This window comes from Mesitornis unicolor, unplaced genomic scaffold, assembly GCF_000695765.1.
Source record: "Mesitornis unicolor isolate BGI_N332 unplaced genomic scaffold, ASM69576v1 scaffold37857, whole genome shotgun sequence".
In the NCBI taxonomy this organism is placed as follows: Eukaryota; Metazoa; Chordata; class Aves; order Mesitornithiformes; family Mesitornithidae; genus Mesitornis; species Mesitornis unicolor.
The window spans coordinates 9754-29361 of record NW_010196411.1 but is presented as its reverse complement, the minus strand read 5'-3'; the positions used below and the strand labels follow the sequence as shown (position 1 = coordinate 29361).

General features: G+C 57.9%; 2 protein-coding genes across 2 annotated transcripts; both read left to right on the top strand.

The window, feature by feature from the left end:
* The first annotated feature begins 709 nt into the window (after nt 1–709).
* On the top strand, nt 710–7897 carry ABCG4 (ATP-binding cassette, sub-family G (WHITE), member 4). Its single transcript, XM_010188466.1, has 14 exons — nt 710–947; nt 3344–3461; nt 3545–3677; nt 3923–3973; nt 4159–4304; nt 4636–4759; nt 5022–5136; nt 5427–5566; nt 5889–5987; nt 6183–6351; nt 6878–6978; nt 7128–7286; nt 7456–7574; nt 7672–7897. Exons 1-14 carry the CDS (start codon nt 719–721, stop codon nt 7895–7897), a joined length of 1929 nt encoding a protein of 642 aa, XP_010186768.1. The 5' UTR covers nt 710–718.
* A 5642-nt stretch (nt 7898–13539) lies between these two features.
* Nucleotides 13540–18888, top strand: NLRX1 (NLR family member X1). The gene is made up of 8 exons (XM_010188465.1): nt 13540–13660; nt 13881–13941; nt 14364–14461; nt 14656–15272; nt 15720–17134; nt 17979–18065; nt 18170–18421; nt 18570–18888. Exons 1-8 carry the CDS (start codon nt 13540–13542, stop codon nt 18886–18888), a joined length of 2970 nt encoding a protein of 989 aa, XP_010186767.1.
* The last annotated feature ends 720 nt before the right edge of the window (nt 18889–19608 follow it).

Genomic DNA, 19608 nt, shown 5'->3' with positions numbered 1-19608 from the left:
GCATGTTAGCATCCCGCAATGGCCCCAGTTAAGTACTGGCCTGGTCTCCGAGGCTGTGCTGCTAAGTTCTGGGAAGGTGAAATAAGCTGAGGGAGACAAAGAAGGACTGGTATTAGTGGGGCTGCCTCCCTGTTCTGTTATGTGTGTCCCAGCAAACCCATGGAGACCCTGCGCACCAGCTGAGGGTCTCATCTAGCCAGGACTGCTCTGCCTTGTCCAAGGAACCCTATACCTGTGTCCCCTGAGCCCTGGCCACCCCAGGCAGGAGTGATTCGTGGTGAACCCTTAGGGACATCCAGACACAGCTGGGTGCCCCCCATAGAGGGCAGAACATCGGCTCTCCCACTTCCCATCCTGCACAGGTGGACCATGGTGGACCTGAGAGGGACAGGGGGCTCAGTAGCAGCGGGGCTGGGGGAGCTGAACAGCCTGCCAATTCTGCTGCCATAGCTGGACCCAGCCACGGGAGGTGCCTGAATTATTGACTATGTGAGCCCCTTGGTGCCGGCTCGGCTGCTGTAGGCAGATCCATCCTTCCACCCAACTGTGGGTGCCAGACCACAGCTAGGCAGTGTATCAGGGGGCAGAGCGGGCAGTGAGGCATGGAGCCAGCAGGAAAGGATGTGAGAGGACTTGCTGTGGGCTCCCTTTGCAGCCCCTGGCCCTGAAAGGGGCCCACTGTGAGTTGATCGCTGTGCATTTCTTACAGAGCAGCACTATGGCAGAGAAGGGTATGGATCCCACGTGTGTGTCCATTGCTCTGGAGGACACCGTGTGCCATGCCAGCCCCCCAGATGCCCCACTCCTCACCACCCACTTGAAGAAGGTGGAGAACCACATCACAGAGGCTCAGAGGTTCTCCCACCTCCCAAAGCGCTCGGCTGTCAACATCGAGTTCATTGACCTGTCCTACTCTGTGCGTGAAGGCTCGTGGTGGAGGAAGAGAGGTAGGAGATGCCAACTGGGGGAAGGGCGGGGAGGGGACCTGCAGGGCTATTGCACCCCTCTCCCATTCTGTATGTCTTGGTCTCACCCAGGTCCTTAGCATCTCCCTCTGTGCTGGATTTATCACTTCTCTGCCAATTCCTGCTTCAGGCAGCCCCAGCACAGAGTGCCTCAGCTCTCTGCCTGCCGGCGGGAGCTTTCCTCAGTGCATGGCAGCACAGAGAGCCACAGCAGGAGATGCTGGTGCATCTTGCCTTGCTGTCCCCTGCGTCAGTGTGGGCTGGCTGGGTGGTTGGGTGCCCAGCCTCTTTGTCTGCCTGAGCGTCAGATGCTGTTTGCAGCCATGCTGTGGCTGGCTGTCCTTGCTGGGCACCTATGGGTGGAGGGCAGGCTTGTGTCTTGCAGCAGATGCTGCACACTTCTGCTGTGCAGTGCTGGAGGAAAGCAGATAGTGTCCTAGGGAAGCTTCTGGCTAGGGCTGCATGGAAGATACGGGGCAGTTTTCCTGGTTTAGGGGCAGCCAGGATGGATTAGTTTCCCCAGTGCATTTGTTTGGGGTATGATGGCTGTGTGATGTGCTGACAGCAAGAGACGCTAAGAGGTACCCCAGCTTAGATCCAGGCAAGGAGAACATGTGTGATTTGCAGAGGATTTCCTTTCCAGTGGTTCTCTGTGCAGCTGAGGCCATGGTCCCCTGTCCTGCGTGCGACTCTGGCCGAGAGCTCAGGGAGGGGAGAGGGGAGGCAGATGGTGGCTGGTGGGTGGTAGTCTGCTTTAATTAGCTCTCTCAGTTAATGGGATGCCAATCAGGCAGCCCCATGAGATGGAGGGGGAGCTGATCTGTAGAAGCTGAAGGCAGGCAGGGATGAGCGGGTCCTGGGGTGAGCAGACCAAGGGTGCAGGGCTGCTCAGTGCAGTGCCCTGACAGCCACGAGTGCTGGTTGGAGCCTCTGACCCTGTCCACAGCCAGGCTCTGCAGCTAGGGAAACTGAGGCACTGAAAGACAGTGGGCCCAGCCGCGACAAGTCCCAGGATGAGGTTTGCCTGTTTGGGATGCTGAGAAAGCATCCCAGGAGTAGCCACGGTACAACCATGGGTTCGCCAGGGCAGAGTGTTTGGTAGCACGCAGGAGTCCTGGGGACCGGCTGCTTGCCAGTGGGCCAGTGCCCTGCAGGGCGAGAGGGCAGCTGGACCAGAGAGGGGTGCTGGGATCCCGGGGTGGCAGTGGGAGGGACTCTACTCTCCCCCAGGCCGGTGCTGGCGGGGAGCTCGCAGTGCGTTTGGCCGCGGCCCCCAGCTTCCCGCCGCGCCGCCCCGCTCTGCTGAAGCAGGAGGTTACTGGCAGTCAATGAACGCGAGTAACCGCTGCGCAAGCTGCAGTGGCGCCGACGTGAGCAGCATACGCGGTGCCGGAGCCATGTGCGTGGTGCTGGGATGCGCCGGGGGGCTGCCGGGCGTGCTCGCTCTGCTGTCATGCGCAGCCCCCCAGCCCCTCGCTGCCCCTCTGCCAGCGTGACCCGCTCCTGGATGTGGGGCACCTGGTTCTGAGGGGTGCAGAGGAGGAGCTGGGAGCTTGCGGTGCTGGACCCGTTTGTCTTGGGAATGGACTGTCCCATTAGCGTGGTGCTAAGACTGCGAGCTGATCTGGTCCTGAGTCTATGGGCAGGGGATGGATGTGTTGCCCTTGCCCAATACCAGCTGCCACTACAGGTCGCGTGGGGGCATATTTCTGGCAGGGAGATGCTTACATCCATGGTTCAGCATGGTCCTAGCATCCTGTATATAACTGCTTTCCTGCCAGGGCTGCGTTTTGGGGGCAGCTCCTGAGAGCCTGAGGCTGTGCCTGTTTCCTACTCCCAACACATCATGTTCTTTCTACCAGAAAATGCTAATCGGCTGCATTTAAAGCAGAGATAATTCCAGGTCTGATTAGCAGTGGCTGCTGGCGGATATCATGGTATGAATGCCAATGAAGACAACAGCCAGGCATCCAGTGAGCTTGGGGAGTCTGCCTGCCCCATGCTACCCAGCTTCTCACTGCCCTAGAAACTGGGCTATGACAATGTGCCCAGGACCAATGTCACAGCTTGGTAATGTTCCTCAGCAGCTATGTGCCCTGACCTAGGGATTTCCATGGTCTTTGCTGTGATCCAGGACATGTGCCTCTTTCATGGTGGAAATCGGTGGGGCCAGCAAAGGACCAGGGTCAGGAATCATGCTAGAAATTACGGATGCTGTGGCTATAGCCCTGATGATGCTGATGGAGACAGTCTCCAGGCACACGCATCCCCTGGCACAGCGCATGGAGGTCCTGAAGTCCCTCAGGTGCTGGGATGCCATTGCGGTCTCTGTAGCGCTGCTTCTCTTGAAAGCTGAACCCATGCTGCTTTCCCTCCAGGATACAAGACTCTCCTCAAATGCCTGTCAGGGAAGTTCTGCCAGCGGGAGCTCATTGGGATTATGGGGCCCTCGGGTGCTGGGAAGTCCACGCTGATGAACATCCTGGCTGGCTACAGGTGAGGCTGGGGGGAAGCCAGTGGGTCTGGGGGTGCAGGACAGGGAGTCCTGTGCTACATCCCTGCACGACTCTTTCCTGCAGGGAGACTGGCATGAAGGGCCAGATCCTGGTGAACGGCCGGCCGCGGGACCTGCGCACCTTCCGCAAGATGTCCTGCTACATCATGCAGGACGACATGCTCCTGCCTCACCTCACTGTGCTGGAGGCTATGATGGTGAGCGATGTGCGAGCCAGGCAGCCTGCTGGGCTCTGGGGGGCATCCTGTGGACTGTGTCCTTGGGCACTGAGCCCTCACTGACATCAGGCATTTCCAAGGGCTCTGGGACACCGGAACAAAATCCTGTTGGTTTTGCTCCCTTCATTCTGAGGCACCTCTCCTAGCCCTCAGATGGGCAGAGATGGGGCTACAGTGCAGCTGAATCTGACAGTTGTGTCTCCCTGCCCATCCTCTCCCTGCAGGTGTCTGCTAACCTGAAGCTGAGTGAGAAGCAGGAGGTGAAGAAGGAGCTGGTAAGTGCAGAGGAATGCTGGCCTAGGCCCCCTCATCTCTTCCCAAGGCAGGGGCAGTAGGGAAGGGAGGACCCTGAGGGGACCAGGGGATATTGGGAGGCTTCCAGTGATGGAAGTCTGAAGGGAGGTGGCAGGTACGGGGTGAGGGTCCATGGGAGCCCATAGTGAATGAGGCTGTCTCACAGGTGAATGAGATCCTGACGGCCCTGGGGTTGCTGGAGTGCTCTTACACCCGCACCATCTCACTGTCGGGAGGCCAGCGCAAGCGCCTGGCCATCGCCCTGGAGCTGGTGAACAATCCTCCGGTCATGTTCTTTGATGAGCCCACGAGGTAAGGCTGCAGGATCCAGGGCTCTCTGGTACTGCCTGCCCTGCTGGGGAGCACTGGGGGCTGGCACCCTGTCGAGCAGAGCAGGGCTGCGAGACCTGAGGGTGGGATGTGACTGTGCCCACTGGCACACTGTGCCCATTGGGACTCCAAGAAGGGGAGGCATGGCAAGGCTGGGGCTGCAAAGAGATGCTCTCCTCCATTGACCTGGGAGGAGGATCCCCACAACGGGAGGCATGTGGGGGCATCTTTAGGATGTACTTCTCTCCCTCTCAACTCTTGCCTTCTCTCTCTGCTGTCTTTTTCTTCTCCATCCCATCCTGCGTGGCCACAGTGGTCTGGACAGTGCTTCCTGCTTCCAGGTGGTTTCCCTGATGCGGTCCCTGGCTCAGGGTGGGCGCACCATCATCTGCACTATCCACCAGCCCAGCGCCAAGCTCTTTGAGATGTTCGACAAGGTTTGGACTGGGCTAGGACGTGGAACTTGGGACTTCTCAGGGGTGAAGGATCTCTCTGGCCCCAAGACCCAGGAGAGGGACCATGGGAGGGATGAGCTGCAGGCATTTTTTGATCTGGGGATTGTGTGGCACATAGCGCTGATAGTTGGGGTCTGGCAAGGATGCCCAGTGTCACCCTAGGACAGGAAGGTGGGTAGGAGCAAGTGACAGTGCCCCTGGCTGTTCTGCATGTGTCATATCCTGTTTTGTGTTTTTCTTGCAGCTGTACATACTGAGCCAGGGCCAGTGCATCTTCAAAGGCATTGTCACCAACCTCATCCCATACCTGAAGGGTCTTGGCCTCCACTGCCCCACATACCACAACCCTGCTGACTTCAGTGAGTACTCCTGCCCCAGCTAGGGCTCTGGTGAGGAATGGAGGGTGGCAGTGTTCAAACTCAGTGCACCAGCCCTAGGACCTGCCTGGCATTCCCCTGGGTTGCCCAGGGAGCAGGACTCCCTGTTAGGTGCTGGCTGGGCAGTGCTGCCACATGGTGCAGCGTCATGGGGTGGAGGCTGTGGTGGGCTCCCACCCCCCTGCCCTGTGGGGTTATGGTCTGGACAGGCCAAGCAAAGTGATGACAAGGGTTGGCTCAGCACATCTTATGGGTCCTGTTCTCCTCTACAGTTATCGAGGTGGCCTCAGGAGAGTATGGGGATCTCAACCCTGTCCTGTTCCGTGCTGTCCAGAATGGCATGTGCACCATGGCCGAGAAGAAGAGCAGCCCCGACAAGACAGATCCGTCATGCCCAGCACACTGTGTGACTGTGAGTGGGGATGAAAGGAGCCTCCTGCGTTGACAGGGAGTGGCAGATAATGGAGTGCTCATCCAGGGACACCTCAGCCCCCTGCCCCACAGTGCGCAGATATCCTGTGATGCCTAGAGCCCCTTGGACTCGGTGGGGAGCGTGGAGGTGTTCAGCCAGCCTCTGCTTGTCTTGAGCAACAGCTCTGTGCTTGCAGCTGGCAGTGCCTGTTCTCACCAGGGGTTCTCACAAGTGGCACCCTGGGAGTGTTTGGGTGCCATCCTAGACAGGACCCTGTGTTGTGAACTTGACCCGCGTCCCTGACTTGTCCATGATCTTGCAGGACGTGGACCACATCGAGAGCCACACGTTTGCCACCAGCACTTCAACCCAGTTCTGCATCCTCTTCAAGAGAACCTTTATCTGCATCCTAAGGGACACGGTAAGGGCAGGAGAGCCTGGACCAAGGTGGAGGGGATGGGGCCTATTGGTCACTGGGGGCAGGCAGAAGCAGGAGTTGAACAGGGGCTAGAGTGGGGCTCAGCCTCAAAGAGCAGACAGGCTGTTCTCTGCTCCCCTGGGATGCTCACGGGCTGTGCCCTGCCTCACTGAGCTCCTGTACCCTCTCTACCTGCAGGTGCTGACCCACCTGCGGTTCATGTCCCACATCTGCATCGGGGTGCTGATCGGGCTGCTCTACCTGCACATTGGCAACGATGCGGGCAAAGTCTTCAACAACACTGGCTTTCTCTTCTTCTCCATGCTCTTCCTCATGTTTGCTGCACTGATGCCCACCATCCTTACCTGTAAGGAACTCCTTCCCCCAGCACCCATTCACTGCTCCCAACCCTTTGGGCAGAGAGGGGTGCTCCCGCTGTGTCTGCTGGGTGGTGTGTGATGGAGGCAGATGAATTGGACAAAAGAGGGGAAATAAGACAGGAGGGGAAAAAAATACAAACAAGGAAGAGGGGTAGGAAACTTCTGTTTGGGTATATTGCAATTTTGCCCTTTTATTTAATGTTTGGCTATAATGTGCTTGCTGACTCAAAGCAGAATGCTGGAATTGTTTTTTCTGGGAAAATGTCTGTAAAGCTGCATTTTCAGCTGCTTCACCTCTTTCACTTCCTCAAAAAGTTTGCCTAAAAACCCCCAGCCAAGCTGACTTTTCCATGCAGAAATTTCCCATGTTGGTCACTGACTTTTTTTCCCCCGTGAAGATCTGAGCACCCACTTGTGGTGCAGGCAGGAGACACCACATCTGCCTGCACCAAGGCGGGTGACAGTGGGGAATGGAGCAGCCCAGGCCGGGGCTGACTCCTTGTTTCCATGCAGTCCCCCAGGAGATGTCTGTATTCCTGCGAGAGCACTTGAACTACTGGTACAGCCTGAAAGCTTATTATCTGGCAAAGACCATGGCAGATGTGCCGTTCCAGGTGAGATTTTGGCTGGGCTGGAGCACAGACCCAGTACCCCGGGCTGGCCTTTGAGGGCTTCCTGTAGCCCTCCATCCCCTGGGGAGGGTCTGCGGGGGGAGCATGGCCGTGGGTCCAGCAGAGCAGTCTCTTTGCTTGCCCTTCTGCAGGTGATCTGCCCTATCGCGTACTGCAGCATCGTGTACTGGATGACGGGTCAGCCGCCCGAAGCCACACGTTTCCTCCTCTTCTCTGCCCTGGCCACCGCCACGGCCCTGGTGGCTCAGTCCCTCGGGCTTCTCATTGGAGCTGCTTCCACTTCCCTGCAGGTCAGAGGGGGCACTGGCCTTTCCTGTTATGTGGAGGTGGGAGGAGAGTTGCAGGGGTCCCATGACAAGAAGGAGTGGAGGGAAGTGTTGCCCATAGGTGGGTGTATGGGTGCCACAGGCGGTGTGCCCAGGGACAGGGACATGACAGCCAGTGGCTTCTGCTCCCCAGGTGGCCACCTTTGTGGGACCCGTCACTGCCATCCCTGTCCTGCTCTTCTCTGGCTTCTTCGTCAGCTTCAAGACCATCCCCACCTACCTGCAGTGGAGCTCCTACGTCTCCTATGTCAGGTGGGACCCCACACTCTGGCCAGAAGCTCCCATGGGCTGGGGAGAGAATGGAGCTGTCTAGGGCACCTGGTGACTCCTGTGGTGTGCTCTGCCCTAGGTATGGCTTCGAGGGTGTCATTCTCACCATCTATGCCATGGAGCGCGAGGACCTGGAGTGCCTCGAGGACTTCTGTCCTTTCCAAAAACCCATCAAGATCCTGCAGGAGCTGGATGTGGAGGAGGCCAAGCTCTACCTGGACTTCCTCATCCTGGGCATCTTCTTTGTCATCCTGCGGCTCCTGGCTTACCTGGTCCTCAGGTACAAAGTCAAGTCAGAGAGATAAAGGGGCCCCGGTGCCATTCCTGGGCCTGGCCTGCTGGGAGAGATGGTTCGACAGATGGACACAGTGCTTCTAGCAGGTCATGGACCACAGAGGAGACATCAGTAGGTGCCAGCCAGGCCTGGCTCAGTCGAGAAGGGTTTTGAGACATCTCGGAACTGTTTTAACCTTTCCACACACTCTTCATTGCAAAAGTTTTGTACAGCCCTGGCATGTGCCACCCTCTCCCCCAGGACTGCCAAACCCCATGGAGCTTGGATCCCCTCTTGTCACCCCTGCCCGGCACTGCCCTTCTCAGCCAAACACACTGGGACACTGGGCTGTCTGCTGGGCAAGGCCAAGAGGAGCCAGCTGCTCCGGGCAGGAGGGAAGTGGCGTCCTGGGGCTGCCTGGCTGGGGCTGAAGCTGGAAAGAGGCACCTGCAGAGCATGGATTGGTAGTGCAGCACATAGCCCTGTTGTTTGCCCTGGCCAGCGGCATGTGTGTCAGCGCTAAGAAGAGCCCAAAGATGCAATAGGCCAAGTTGCACAAGGCTTTAGTGTTTCCTGTCACTGTAGCCGCAGAAATTGCTGCATCCCCTTTTTCTTTCTGCATAAGTCCTCCCTCTTTTTTTTTTTCCTTTTATTTTCTTTCTTTTCTTACAAACCCCACTGCTTCCCAGTCTGCATGGAGGAGAAAAGGAGCCTTCAGGCAGAGAACAGCTTGGGGCTTTGTCTCAGACTTCTACTCAAATGCCATCCTCAGAGATGGGATCTTGAAACCTGGGGATGTGGCAGTGTCTGTGGAAATAGGAAAGTCTCGCTCAGCAGTGACTGTGCAAGGAGGGCATGCCAGCCCCAGGGATGCCCAGCCTCATCCCAGTGCAAACCTCCCAGGATAACACTGTACAGAAGGGAGTCCCAGCAGTGCCAGAACTGGAAAACAGGTGAGATCTTGGAGCAGGTTGTTTGCACTGGGCAACCTTGACACTGGGAAAGGCTTTGCACTTTGACACTGCTATCAGGAAAAGGTTCTCCAAAGTCGCCTGCCTCTCCATGCCCCTTGCAGAGGGAAGGTATTTTGGCACCTCACTGACTTTCCAAAGGAACTGAACTGAGACCAGAGCTGGTGGGCATCTGCACACGCTGCTGTGCCAGGAGCGCGGTGCGCTGCTTTGCCACATAGCACAGGCATGTCTGTGGGTGTGCTGGCACTGGTGGCGTGGGGTTGCACTGGTTACCCACGCACATGGAAACCCACAGCTCTGTAGTGAGCACAGACATAGAGGAGGCAGCTCTGCCCATCCTGGTATGCCTGGTACAAGTGCAGTCCATGAGATGATGCTGCCAGCGCTTTCTGAGCAGCAGGGGATTGCCGGGGAAATGCCAGATTTCAGGAAAATCCTTGAGACTGTTCTTTGCTTTTACTGGCTCGTGTTGGGACTGCTCAGCACAGTGGGGTCTGGCTGGCCTGCAGGTGAGTGGCAGACGTGTGGCAGCACTGATGCTGAGCACTCAACAAGCTCGGGTTTTCCCCTGCCTGGTCAGTGCGCTGTGAGGAGCTTGTAGCCATGGGGCTCTCCTGCACAGAGGGTTTTTGCCAAAGGGCTTTTGTCTGACTTACCACTGTACCTCGCAAAATTCCCCTCCGCTGTCTGCATCCAGGACACCGTGCCTCCTGGGACACCCCTGTGCCATCACAGCCAGCGCCACCGCCACTTCCAGAGGGACCAGGACGAGATGGACTAATGATAGCCCATACGTAGAGCTGAGTGGGCTACCAGCAGGCACCCGTGGCTGCCACTGCCCACGTCTCCTGTCCACGGGGATGCTGCAACAGAAGCTTTCACTGGCCTGTCTGCTGCTTGCAGAGAAACCCCACGGGACAGGGTGCCTGAGCTTGGTGTGGCCAGAGGGAGACTGCCAGGGCAGGCAGCTCCACAGTGGCTACTCGGACCAGCCTGTCTGGGATGGGGCAGTTGGCCGCACCTCTGGGACCTCCAGGAGAGTTCACCACAGCCTGGACCTCCTGCACCAGTGAGTGCATGGGTTGCAGAGTCCTGGCTGATCAGGTATGCAGCCACTGCAGGGCAGAGGGCTGGGGTGAGCTCTGGAGATGGAGGATGGCTGTGTGCCCCAGCTGGGCAAGGGTCCTGGGGAGTGGGGTTCATGCACCCTGCAGCACAGAGGACCTGGATACAGCAGACCTTGCCCCAGACAAAGGCACCCTCAGTGGTGCCAAAGGGCAAACCATGCCCGAGGAGTGAACTGAATCGAGGTGCCAGAACAGGGCCATCCATTGCCCTTTCCCTCCCAGTGAGGACAGTGGAAGGCACAGAGAAAGGCAAAGGGACTTAGCATGTTTGCACTGAGCCCTGCAGGCTGGCATGGCTGGATTGAGCTCTTGAGGTTTATTGCCCCTCTGCTGCCTGCTCTGCAGGAGCAGGGCGAGAGGGGCTGTCTCTGCCCTGGCATGGCAGAGGGATGAGGTGCAGCCACCCTGCACCAGAGGGCCCTTACTGGAGCAAGGCTGGGCTGCTCCAGCCCACTGGCTAGCAGGCATCTCTAGGGCATGGTATCTGCAGGGCAGGATAGGCACTGAGCTAGGTTGTGGAGGGACCCCTTTGGCGATAATGCTGTTTGTTTTGTGGTATGGGGACAGGGGTGGTCAGGCTGGGTCTTGGCTTGTTCTGACTGGGTGGGGAGCACCCACGTGCTGGGCTGGCATGCAGCAGCAAGGATGCACTTTATCAGAGCAGGGGAGCAGGGCCATGGGTGCTTCTGGCTGCAGGAATCCCACCAGGGAACGCGTCTGGATAATCATGAGGAGTGTGATGGAGGAGAGCAGGCTTCTTCCCCCACAGCTCCTCTCCCCTCCTGCCCCCTGGCTTCCCTTGCAATGCACTTTGAGTGGATGAGGATGTGGTCCAGGCCATGGCTTCAGCTCCCTGGAAGCACCAGTTGAACTTCAACCCACCTAAAACTGCTTTAGCCCCGTAGCCTGGCTCCTTCAGCCCACAGGCAGGGCTGTATCAGGTACTGCCTATCACTCAGGCAAGCTCTGAATGCAGGCAGGCAAGCAGGGGTAGGGCCTCTTACCTCCACGCATGTCCAGGCCACCTTTGTCACATGCACAAGAAGAGCAAATGCATCGTCACCCAGCGGGTGCTAGGGTTTGCTGGAGGGGAGGCTGGGCTGGCACAGAGAGGATGGGGCTTCTCCCAGGGTTTCACCCCTTTCTCAAATCAGGCAATAAAACAGTGTTTCGTTCTCACCATGTGTGGACACCATTTGTCCTGACCCTCTGCCACAGGAGCTCCTGGTGCCACGGGCAGCCTGTGGCTGCCTGAGATCTCTGCATGCGTCCCTGCCATGCTGGACCCTGTGGTTTTCCAGCCTTCACCTTGTCCGCTTGTGCAGAGGAGGTTGTAGGGTGGGCTGCACGTGTGGTACAGAGCAGGGGTGAACCACTCAGAGAGGTGTGAGTGTTGAAACCTGTGCTTCCACGTGAGCAGAGATGAGCTGCTTCTTTCCTGGGACTGTTTGCCAAAATAAGATGCAGTTAACAGCTCAAAGGCCAAGGGAGTCTTGGCCCACTGTAGCTCTGCTGTGGGAGCTGCGTGTAAGTAGCATTTGTCTGGGTCCTTCCGCCTTGCTGGGGGGAGTCTGCAAAGCAGGGCCAGGGCACTGCTGCCCACATGTGCAGCCTGGCAGGACCCAGGCAGAGTGGAGGTGAGCCCCTGGGCTCTAGGGGAGCACGAGGCTGCTGGCGGGATCTGGCTGGCTCTCCGGGCTGTGTCGCACATGCAGGTAAGTGCTCTGCAGGGACAGGGTGTCCAGGTCCATGTTTGCTGCTGGTGCTCACCAGTGTCCAGAGGGCCCCAGGAGCTGTTGAGCAGGCGGAGATGCTGTGGCTTATTTCAGTCTTTCTGAGATGCCAGCTGTACTTGTTGGATTTCACACATCAATAAAACTTATATTTATAGTGTACTGTCTGGATATCTCCCTCTCTGAGCAGCCAGAGGGTATGCATGCAAGGGGAGATGGGTGTCCCTGCATCAGGGTGTGGAGGTGGGTGCTGGGGGTCATCATGTGGGCAGATGGCTGCACACATTGCTGGGGACGGACGCCAAATGTGTGCAAAAATGTAGCTCAGCAGACACTGCTGGCTCTGTTCTCAGCCACCTTACTGGGTTGTCAGAGTACATCTGCAGGCAACGAGAGGGTAGGTATGTATGTCTGTCTGTGTGTGTGTATGTGTACGTATATGTGTGTTTGCTACACAACACGGCTTCCTACAGGTTCTTCTTCCTGTGGGGCTGCTCTTGTCCTGCTCCCTCCACGTGGTGGCAGCTGAACACAGGGGGATTTCACTCCCGAGCAGGACTTATCCTTGTGGGCTCCTGTTGCACAGCCGGTTTGCCAGCTAGGGATGCAGAGCCACCAGATGTGTCTGGAGGAAATCTTCCCATTGCAGCAGACCCCCAGGCCACCCCCCCATACTGCGTGTGTCCCTGCACTTGGGGGTAGGGGTGTTTCTTCTTGCCCTTGTGCCCACCGGCCCCTCTGATGCATCCCCGCAGCGGAGCCGTGGCCACTCTCCCCACCCTGTTTGGCAGAGCTGGCAGCCGCTGCGCGCAGGGCGGGACGGGACAGGATGGCGTTGCAGGAAGTTATAGTTACAAAACAACCGCCTCCGGAGAGGAGCGTCTTCCCAAGACGGGGATGGAAGAAGGCGGCTGAGCAGCACCAGGATCTCCCCTGTGGGCTCAGCGCCTGGCAGCACGAGCACAAGGAGCTGTGGCCACGGCCTCCTTGACAAGGAATCCTGCTGGAGGTAAACGCTCTGCTTTCAATGCAGCTTTTGCTCTCACTTCACTCAGCGCCAGCCTTACCGTTGCCCTGGGCTCCAGATCATTGAATCGCCAGGGTTTTGGCCTCGGTGTCCCTTCGGACACTGACACAGAAGCGGGAACACGGGAGGTTGGGTAACTGGGTGTGTGGGCCAGGCATGCATTGGGGGTCCCTGAAGGGGGTCTGCAGCAGGCGGACGGTGCAGGGCCCTCCACTCAGCGGTGTGCCCTGGGCAGCAGAGAGTGGTGGGAAGGGGATGGGAGCCAGGCATAGGACACATCAGGATTCACTTGCTGCAAAGACCTCAAGGCCAGGACACCCAGGTTCAAGGTCATCTCCATTGCCTCCAGCCCTGTGCCTCAGTTTCTCCAGCTGGATAACATCATGAGAGACTGCAAAAAGCCCAGGCTGTGGGTGGTGTGAGCAAGCCGTCACCCTGCTTGTCCTCTCCTGGGGCAGTCAAATGCAGATCGATTTGTATGCTGTCTCTTGTATCTGCTGGGGCTTGCTTACACCCTCCCCCCATGCCTCAGTTTCTCAGGATGTCGGAAACTCTGAACACAGTATGTGCTCCTGAAGGATCACCCTGCTGAGCCGGGGCGGGAACTTGCATCAGCACCGGCACAGCCAGTTCTGCCGGACCAGTCCGTACTGGGACAGGTAAGGTTGGGCAGGGCACTGCTGCGCCATGTCCTGGGGGGTGGTGGTGTGTTTGAGGGGCGGTGGAGTTAGGTACAGCCTCAGCCTGCAAAGCTAGGCTTGTCCAGACACCTGGTCTGTCTCATGAGCTGTCTCCTCTCTTTCAGGCTGAGAATGTCGCGAGCCATGCAATGCCAGAGCTGCCTGCCCTGGGGCAGCTGGACGCAGCTGAGTAGGTCCCTGCCAGGGAGCAGGGGGACCCCGAGTGTGTATTTGTGTGCTGCTTCAGTGCCAGGTGAGCTGGGCTCTGTGCTTGTGGGACTGTGACCATGAACCTGTCCTGCCTCCGGGGAAGCACTGTCCCTGGTGGAAATCCCTCTCCAGTTGTGCAATGGAGCCTGTGCAATCTGTGGGCCACCTCAGCAAGATGTGAAGCCAGTTAACTTGGTGCTGTTGGCTCTCCTGGGCTGGAAAAGGCCATCTCTGACTGTGTGCATTCTTCTTCTCTTCCCCAGGCACTGCAGGTAGCTCCTTCCTCAGGAAGACCCTTCATGCAAGTGGCATCTCCCTCCCCAGGTACAGTGCCACACCACTGGGGCTCGCCCCATTCTGCCCTGTGGCTGTTCACATGGGACCTAAGTGGCTGAGCTGGCTGCTTTGGGACCACTGGGGCACTGCGGGCAGAGATGCTGCTTTGCCTCCACCTAGAAAACAACCCAGACCCAACTCCCTGCCTGCTCCGAATTCAGCCTAACTTCTCTGCCTTGCCACGAGTTTGCTGGGGACGCACAGCGCATGGCTTTCTGACCTGCCTTCAGCTCCCAGCTGTGCCCTTGCCCCAGCCCTGCGCTGTGCCTTGGTGTGGGGTGAGGAAGGGGTGAGCTGTCTCTACTCAGCGCTTCCCAAGGCACCTACTTCCAATCTGCCTACCCTGCCCCAGGCAGGGCTTGGAGCTGCTGGCCCCTGCCCTCCTCATCACACTCTTCCTCCTTTTGCAGGGGCTGTGTTCGCTACCAGGGAGGCTCTCAGGAGCACTCAGTCCAGCCAAGCTCCTCTCGCCATGGCCTGTCCCAGCTAAGGAAAGTGGCCTCTTCTGGTAAGTTTGCAGCCCTGTGCTGCAGAGGGTTGGAGGGCTGGGGGCAGCTTCTGTCCTGAGCAGTGTGAGGTTTAGCGAGAACTGAGTTCTGTCCTCTCTGCTGCCACCTCATTGCAGTGGTTTGGGGCAGGCAACTTCCCCAGTCCCCTGCCAGTGAGAAGCTCTTGTCCTGCCAAGCACCTTCCTCTTTCTAGATGCCATCAAGAAACACCAGAAAAGCCTGTCTGCATGGTTCAGCCACCAGCCCAATGAAGAGAGACAGTTCGGCCCTTCCTTCTCGCTGGATGCAGTCCATGTGGACCCAGTGATCCGAGAGAGCTCCCTGGAGGAGATCTTAAAGCCCTCACCGGACCTAACCATCCAGAACCAGCTCCAGCAGCCCTGCCATCAGATTATCAGCCTCCAGAACCTTTTTGATGTGGATGCCTGTGGGCGACAGGTGAAGAACGTGGTGCTGTACGGCACCGTGGGCACGGGGAAGAGCACGCTCATCAAGAAGATGGTGGTGGACTGGTGCCATGGCCGTCTACCCCGCTTTGAGCTGGTCATCCCCTTCTCCTGTGAGGACCTGTCCCATAGTCATGCCCACATCTCCCTGCGGCGCCTCATAACCAAGAAGTACCAGCACCTCAGAGATGTGGTGCCAGTACTGGGTGCTTCCAACCTCAAGGTGCTTTTCATCCTCAATGGCCTGGAGCACCTCAACTTGGACTTCCGTCTGGCTGGCACGGAGCTGTGCTGTGACCCCAATGAACCTGTGCCTCCCTCTGCCATCGTGGTCAACCTGCTGCGAAAATACCTACTGCCAGAGGTCAGTGTCTCTCTCCAGCTCCTTCATGCTGGGGGTGTGCTCTGGAGCATTGTAGACATGGTCATTGCTTGTGGTCAGGCTTGGCTGTGAGCAAACCGGCAGCCTCCATTTCTGAAGGGACTCACCAAGGTGGCCTCATGTCAGTGTTACCAGTTTGTCTCTGTGGTGTCTTTGGGGAGGCCAGATAAGGCAAGGCGGCGGTCTGCTGGGTTGTGTTCTTCCAGACTCTATATATATCTAGCAGGGGATGGGTAAAGCTCTTCTGTCCTCTATGTTTGGGTTACATTTGAACCAATACCCTTTGGGCAGCAGCTTCTTGAACCCCAGCCTCTGGATGGTGTGATCCTTGTGCACCCATGCATGGGTTTATGCACTTGGGATGCTGCTGAGCTTATATCAAAGCCATAGAGGGAGCACCTCCAAACTCATCCAACCTTCTGCTTCCAGGCCAGCATCATCGTCACCACGCGCCCATCAGCAGTGCGCCGGATCCCCGGCAAGTACGTGGGCCGCTACGCTGAGATCTGTGGCTTCTCTGACACCAACCTGCAGAAGCTGTACTTCCAGATGCGTCTCAGCCAGCCTGGCTGCAATGGAGAGCACAGTGTGAGTAGAAGCTCAGGTGAGCAGGAAAACTTGGTGGAGATGTTGTCAAGGAACTTGGAGCGCCACAACCAAATAGCCGCTGCCTGCTTCTTGCCCTCGTACTGCTGGCTGGTGTGCACCACACTGCACTTCCTCTACTTCACCAGGACAGTGCCTCCCAGCCAGACCTTGACTGGCATCTACACCAGTTTCCTGAGGCTCAACTTCAGCGGGGAGGTGCTGGACAGCACCGACCCCACCAACATCTCCATGATGAAGTACGTGGCCAAGACGGTGGGCAAGCTGGCCTATGAAGGGGTGATGTCCCGCAAAACCTGCTTCTCAGAGGATGACCTGCAGCAGTGCTTTGAGGTGGAGATGAAGACTGAAAGTGAGCTCAACCTCCTGGAGGTCTTCCGCAGCGACGTCTTCCGCTTCTTCCTCACTCCGTGTGTGCAGCCGGGCAAAGAGCACACCTTTGTCTTCACTATCCCTGCTATGCAGGAGTACCTGGCAGCCCTGTATGTGGTGCTGGGTGAGAAGAAGACCCTGGCACAGAGAGTGGGGAAGGAGCTGTCAGAGGTCATTGGGAAGGTGAGCGAAGATGTTGCTGTTGTGCTGAGTATCATCTCCAAGGTGCTGCCCTTGCGCTTCCTGCCAGTGCTCTTCAACCTGCTGAAAATCTTCCCTCGCTTCTTCTCCCGACTGAGCGGTAGGGACCGGGATGCTATTGCCCACACCATGGCAGAGGAGCTGTTCAAAGAGGAGGACTACTACAATGATGATGTCTTGGACCAGATCAATTCTAGCATCCTGGGCGTGGAGGGCCCCATGCGCCACCCTGATGAAGCCCCTGATGATGAGGTCTTTGAACTCTTCCCCATCTTCATGGGTGGGATACTGTCCCGCCGTAACCGTGCCATCCTGGAGCAGCTAGGCTGCTCCATCAAGAACCTGGCAGCCTTCGAGATTGCTAAGGCCATGAAGAAGACAGTCATCAGGAACAGCCGCAAGGGGCTGCCCCCCTCCGAGCTGATGGACTACCTTTTCTTCCTGCATGAGTTCCAGAATGAGCGCTTCACAGCTGAGGCCATCCGCTCCCTCCGGACTGTCAACCTCTCATCCGTCAAGATGACCCCTCTCAAGTGCTCTGTCCTGGCGTCTGTCATGGGCACCACAAGCCATGAGGTAGAGGAGCTGAACCTGACCTCCTGCAACCTTGACGCGAGCAGCTTGAGGATTCTCTTCCCTGTCCTCCTGCGATGCAAAGCTCTCCAGTGAGTACCACCTCCTGCCCTTGGGTAGTGCTCAAAAATTGGCTCTCCCTCACTTCTGCCCATCACAGCGATATTCTAGGGGCCCAAGTGTGGCAAAGGCAGGCAAGGGCATGCATGCCCTTGTTTATTCTCCGTCCAGACCTATGGAACTACAACGTCCAACATGCAACACTCCGTAAGCAGCCTTGCTAGGGCACTGCATGCTGGGATTTGCAGTCCCAACACACCTTTCTGTAGGACTCTGGGCAGCTCTCTGCATCTGCTACCACAGGCTGGGCTGCCAGCTCCCCCTGCCATCTTCCTCTCATTCCTTGTCCCCCTGGAGCCACCCAGCATCCCAGTGTAGCTAGCTCTGCTACTACTAACTGTGGGCAGGGGATATGCAACCCAAGGATAGGAGTCTGGGCTGTACAAAGAGATGGCTTCTGTTCCAGTCCATTTGTGGGACTGCAGTCTTCCTCTCGCCCACGCGGTGGCGAGCCATGCTCAGCAGAGATGGACTCGGCTGTGCAGCAGGCTGTGCAGCACTTCCTTCCTCCAGATGCTAAGGAGGGCTTGGTGGGGTCCTGATCCCTCCTCAGACCATCACCCACCCCCTGCGAACCCTGCACTCCCTTCCCCTCCCTTGCTCCTGCTGGCACTGGCTCTGCTGTCTGATGCTACCCAAGCTCTAGTGCGTTTCAGTGTGCTCCCTTTTGGAGAAGAAGCCTTGTGTGGCCTTGTCTAGGGAGCCCAGGTAGAATGGTGATGGGGAGGGCCAGGGAAAATGGAGAGAGCAGGGTTGCCAGCCCCACAGGTAAAGGCCATTTCAGTCCTGCCACCCCTATGTCTCACTCTGCATCAGTTTGCAGCTCAACAGCCTGGGCTCTGACTCCTGCAAGGAAATCCGAGACCTGCTCCTGCATGACAAGTGCATGGTGAGCAACCTGCGGTAAGTACTGCCTCTGTCCTTGCATGAAACTGTCTCTGCTGCCCACCGTGTGCTCTGGGCCCCCTGCCCAGCCTTGGCATTGCCCTGAGCTCCTGTGTCCACAGGCTGGCAAATAACCCCGTGGGCGAGCAGGGGGCACAATACCTGGCTGAGGCGCTGGCAGGCAACAGCTCGCTGACCCATTTGTCCCTGCTGCACACTTCACTGGGGGACCAGGGCGCCGAAGTCATTGCTCAGCATCTGGCGACAAACCAGCACCTCCAGGAGCTCAACCTTGGCTACAACTCCCTGACAGACGCAGCCGCCCTGCATGTGGTGGAGGTGGCCAAAAAGCACGCGTCGCTGGACAAAGTGCAGTGAGTTTACTCTGCCCCATCTCTACCCTCTTGCAAGCAATGGCTCTGAGCCAGTGTCCTTCCCCGTGGCAGGAGAGCCCTTGCCCGCCTCTGCGTCCTGCCCCCCAGCCCTCACAGCATCTCCCACTCCTTTTCTCTCAACCCGCAGTCTGTACTTCAACGACATCAGTGAGGATGGCAAGCGGGCACTTCACAGCCTGCGCATGGACCGGGACGGTGTCAGGGCACTGGTTTTCCTCACAGCAGGCACCGATGTCTCTGACTACTGGTCCCATATCCTGAATGTGGTGCAGAGGAACCTGCCTTTCTGGGACCGTGAGAGGGTTCGGCAGCACCTTGCCCTCCTCCTGCAGGACCTGGAGAGCAGCCGGAGGCAGACTGCCAACCCCTGGAGGAAAGCCAAGTTCCTACGAGTGGAGAGTGAGGTCAAGAAGATGCTGGGAAAGCTGCAGCAAGGGACGCTCTAGCCTGCTGTCCATCCACCCCGCCAGGGAGGGAACAGTGCTGCTGGGGAGGAAACAGGAGTGTGCCCCAGCAGCACATCCCCTGTGTCCTTATCCCTGTGGAGATGCCTAGTGGTCGGGTGCTACCAAGGCTGTCAAAGGTGCTGGGTACGTGGGGCTCGGCCCTCATCTGCGGCAAGGCTGAAGTGTGGGAGAACTGTACAGAGACCAGGAGCAAATGGGACTTGTTCTTCTGGGCTTGTAGAGACCCAGCCCCTGCACCCCAGCCACGAGCTGCAGCAGTGGCAGAGAGGCAGGACTCAGGCTTGCTTGTGAAACCTTTGGTAGCATTAAAGTGCACCGCTTTGTTTCCGCTGAAACACACTAGTGCCAAGACTCGATCTCCTCTCCAGGCCCTTTCTGGGGGAGGAATGTGGAGGTGCTGGTGCAACCGTCCCTCCAGCAGTTGGAGTGGAGGACTCTGGTCCTTCCCCATCTCACAGGGCTAGGATAGGGCAGTCCACTTCTGCTCCAGCCCATGCCAAACCAGTCAGTCTTCCCCACGATGGGCTGCCCTTGGGGGCAGCTGGAAGATGGGACACCATGATGTGTTCCCCAGCTGGGTGTCCCAGGGTGCTGGTCCCTGCTCCCAGCTCTGCTGGGCGAGGGCTGGCAGTGTCCTGGGGCTGGGAGGGCAGGGAAGATGTCGGGACTGTTTAACCATTAAACATGGGGCGTCTTGGA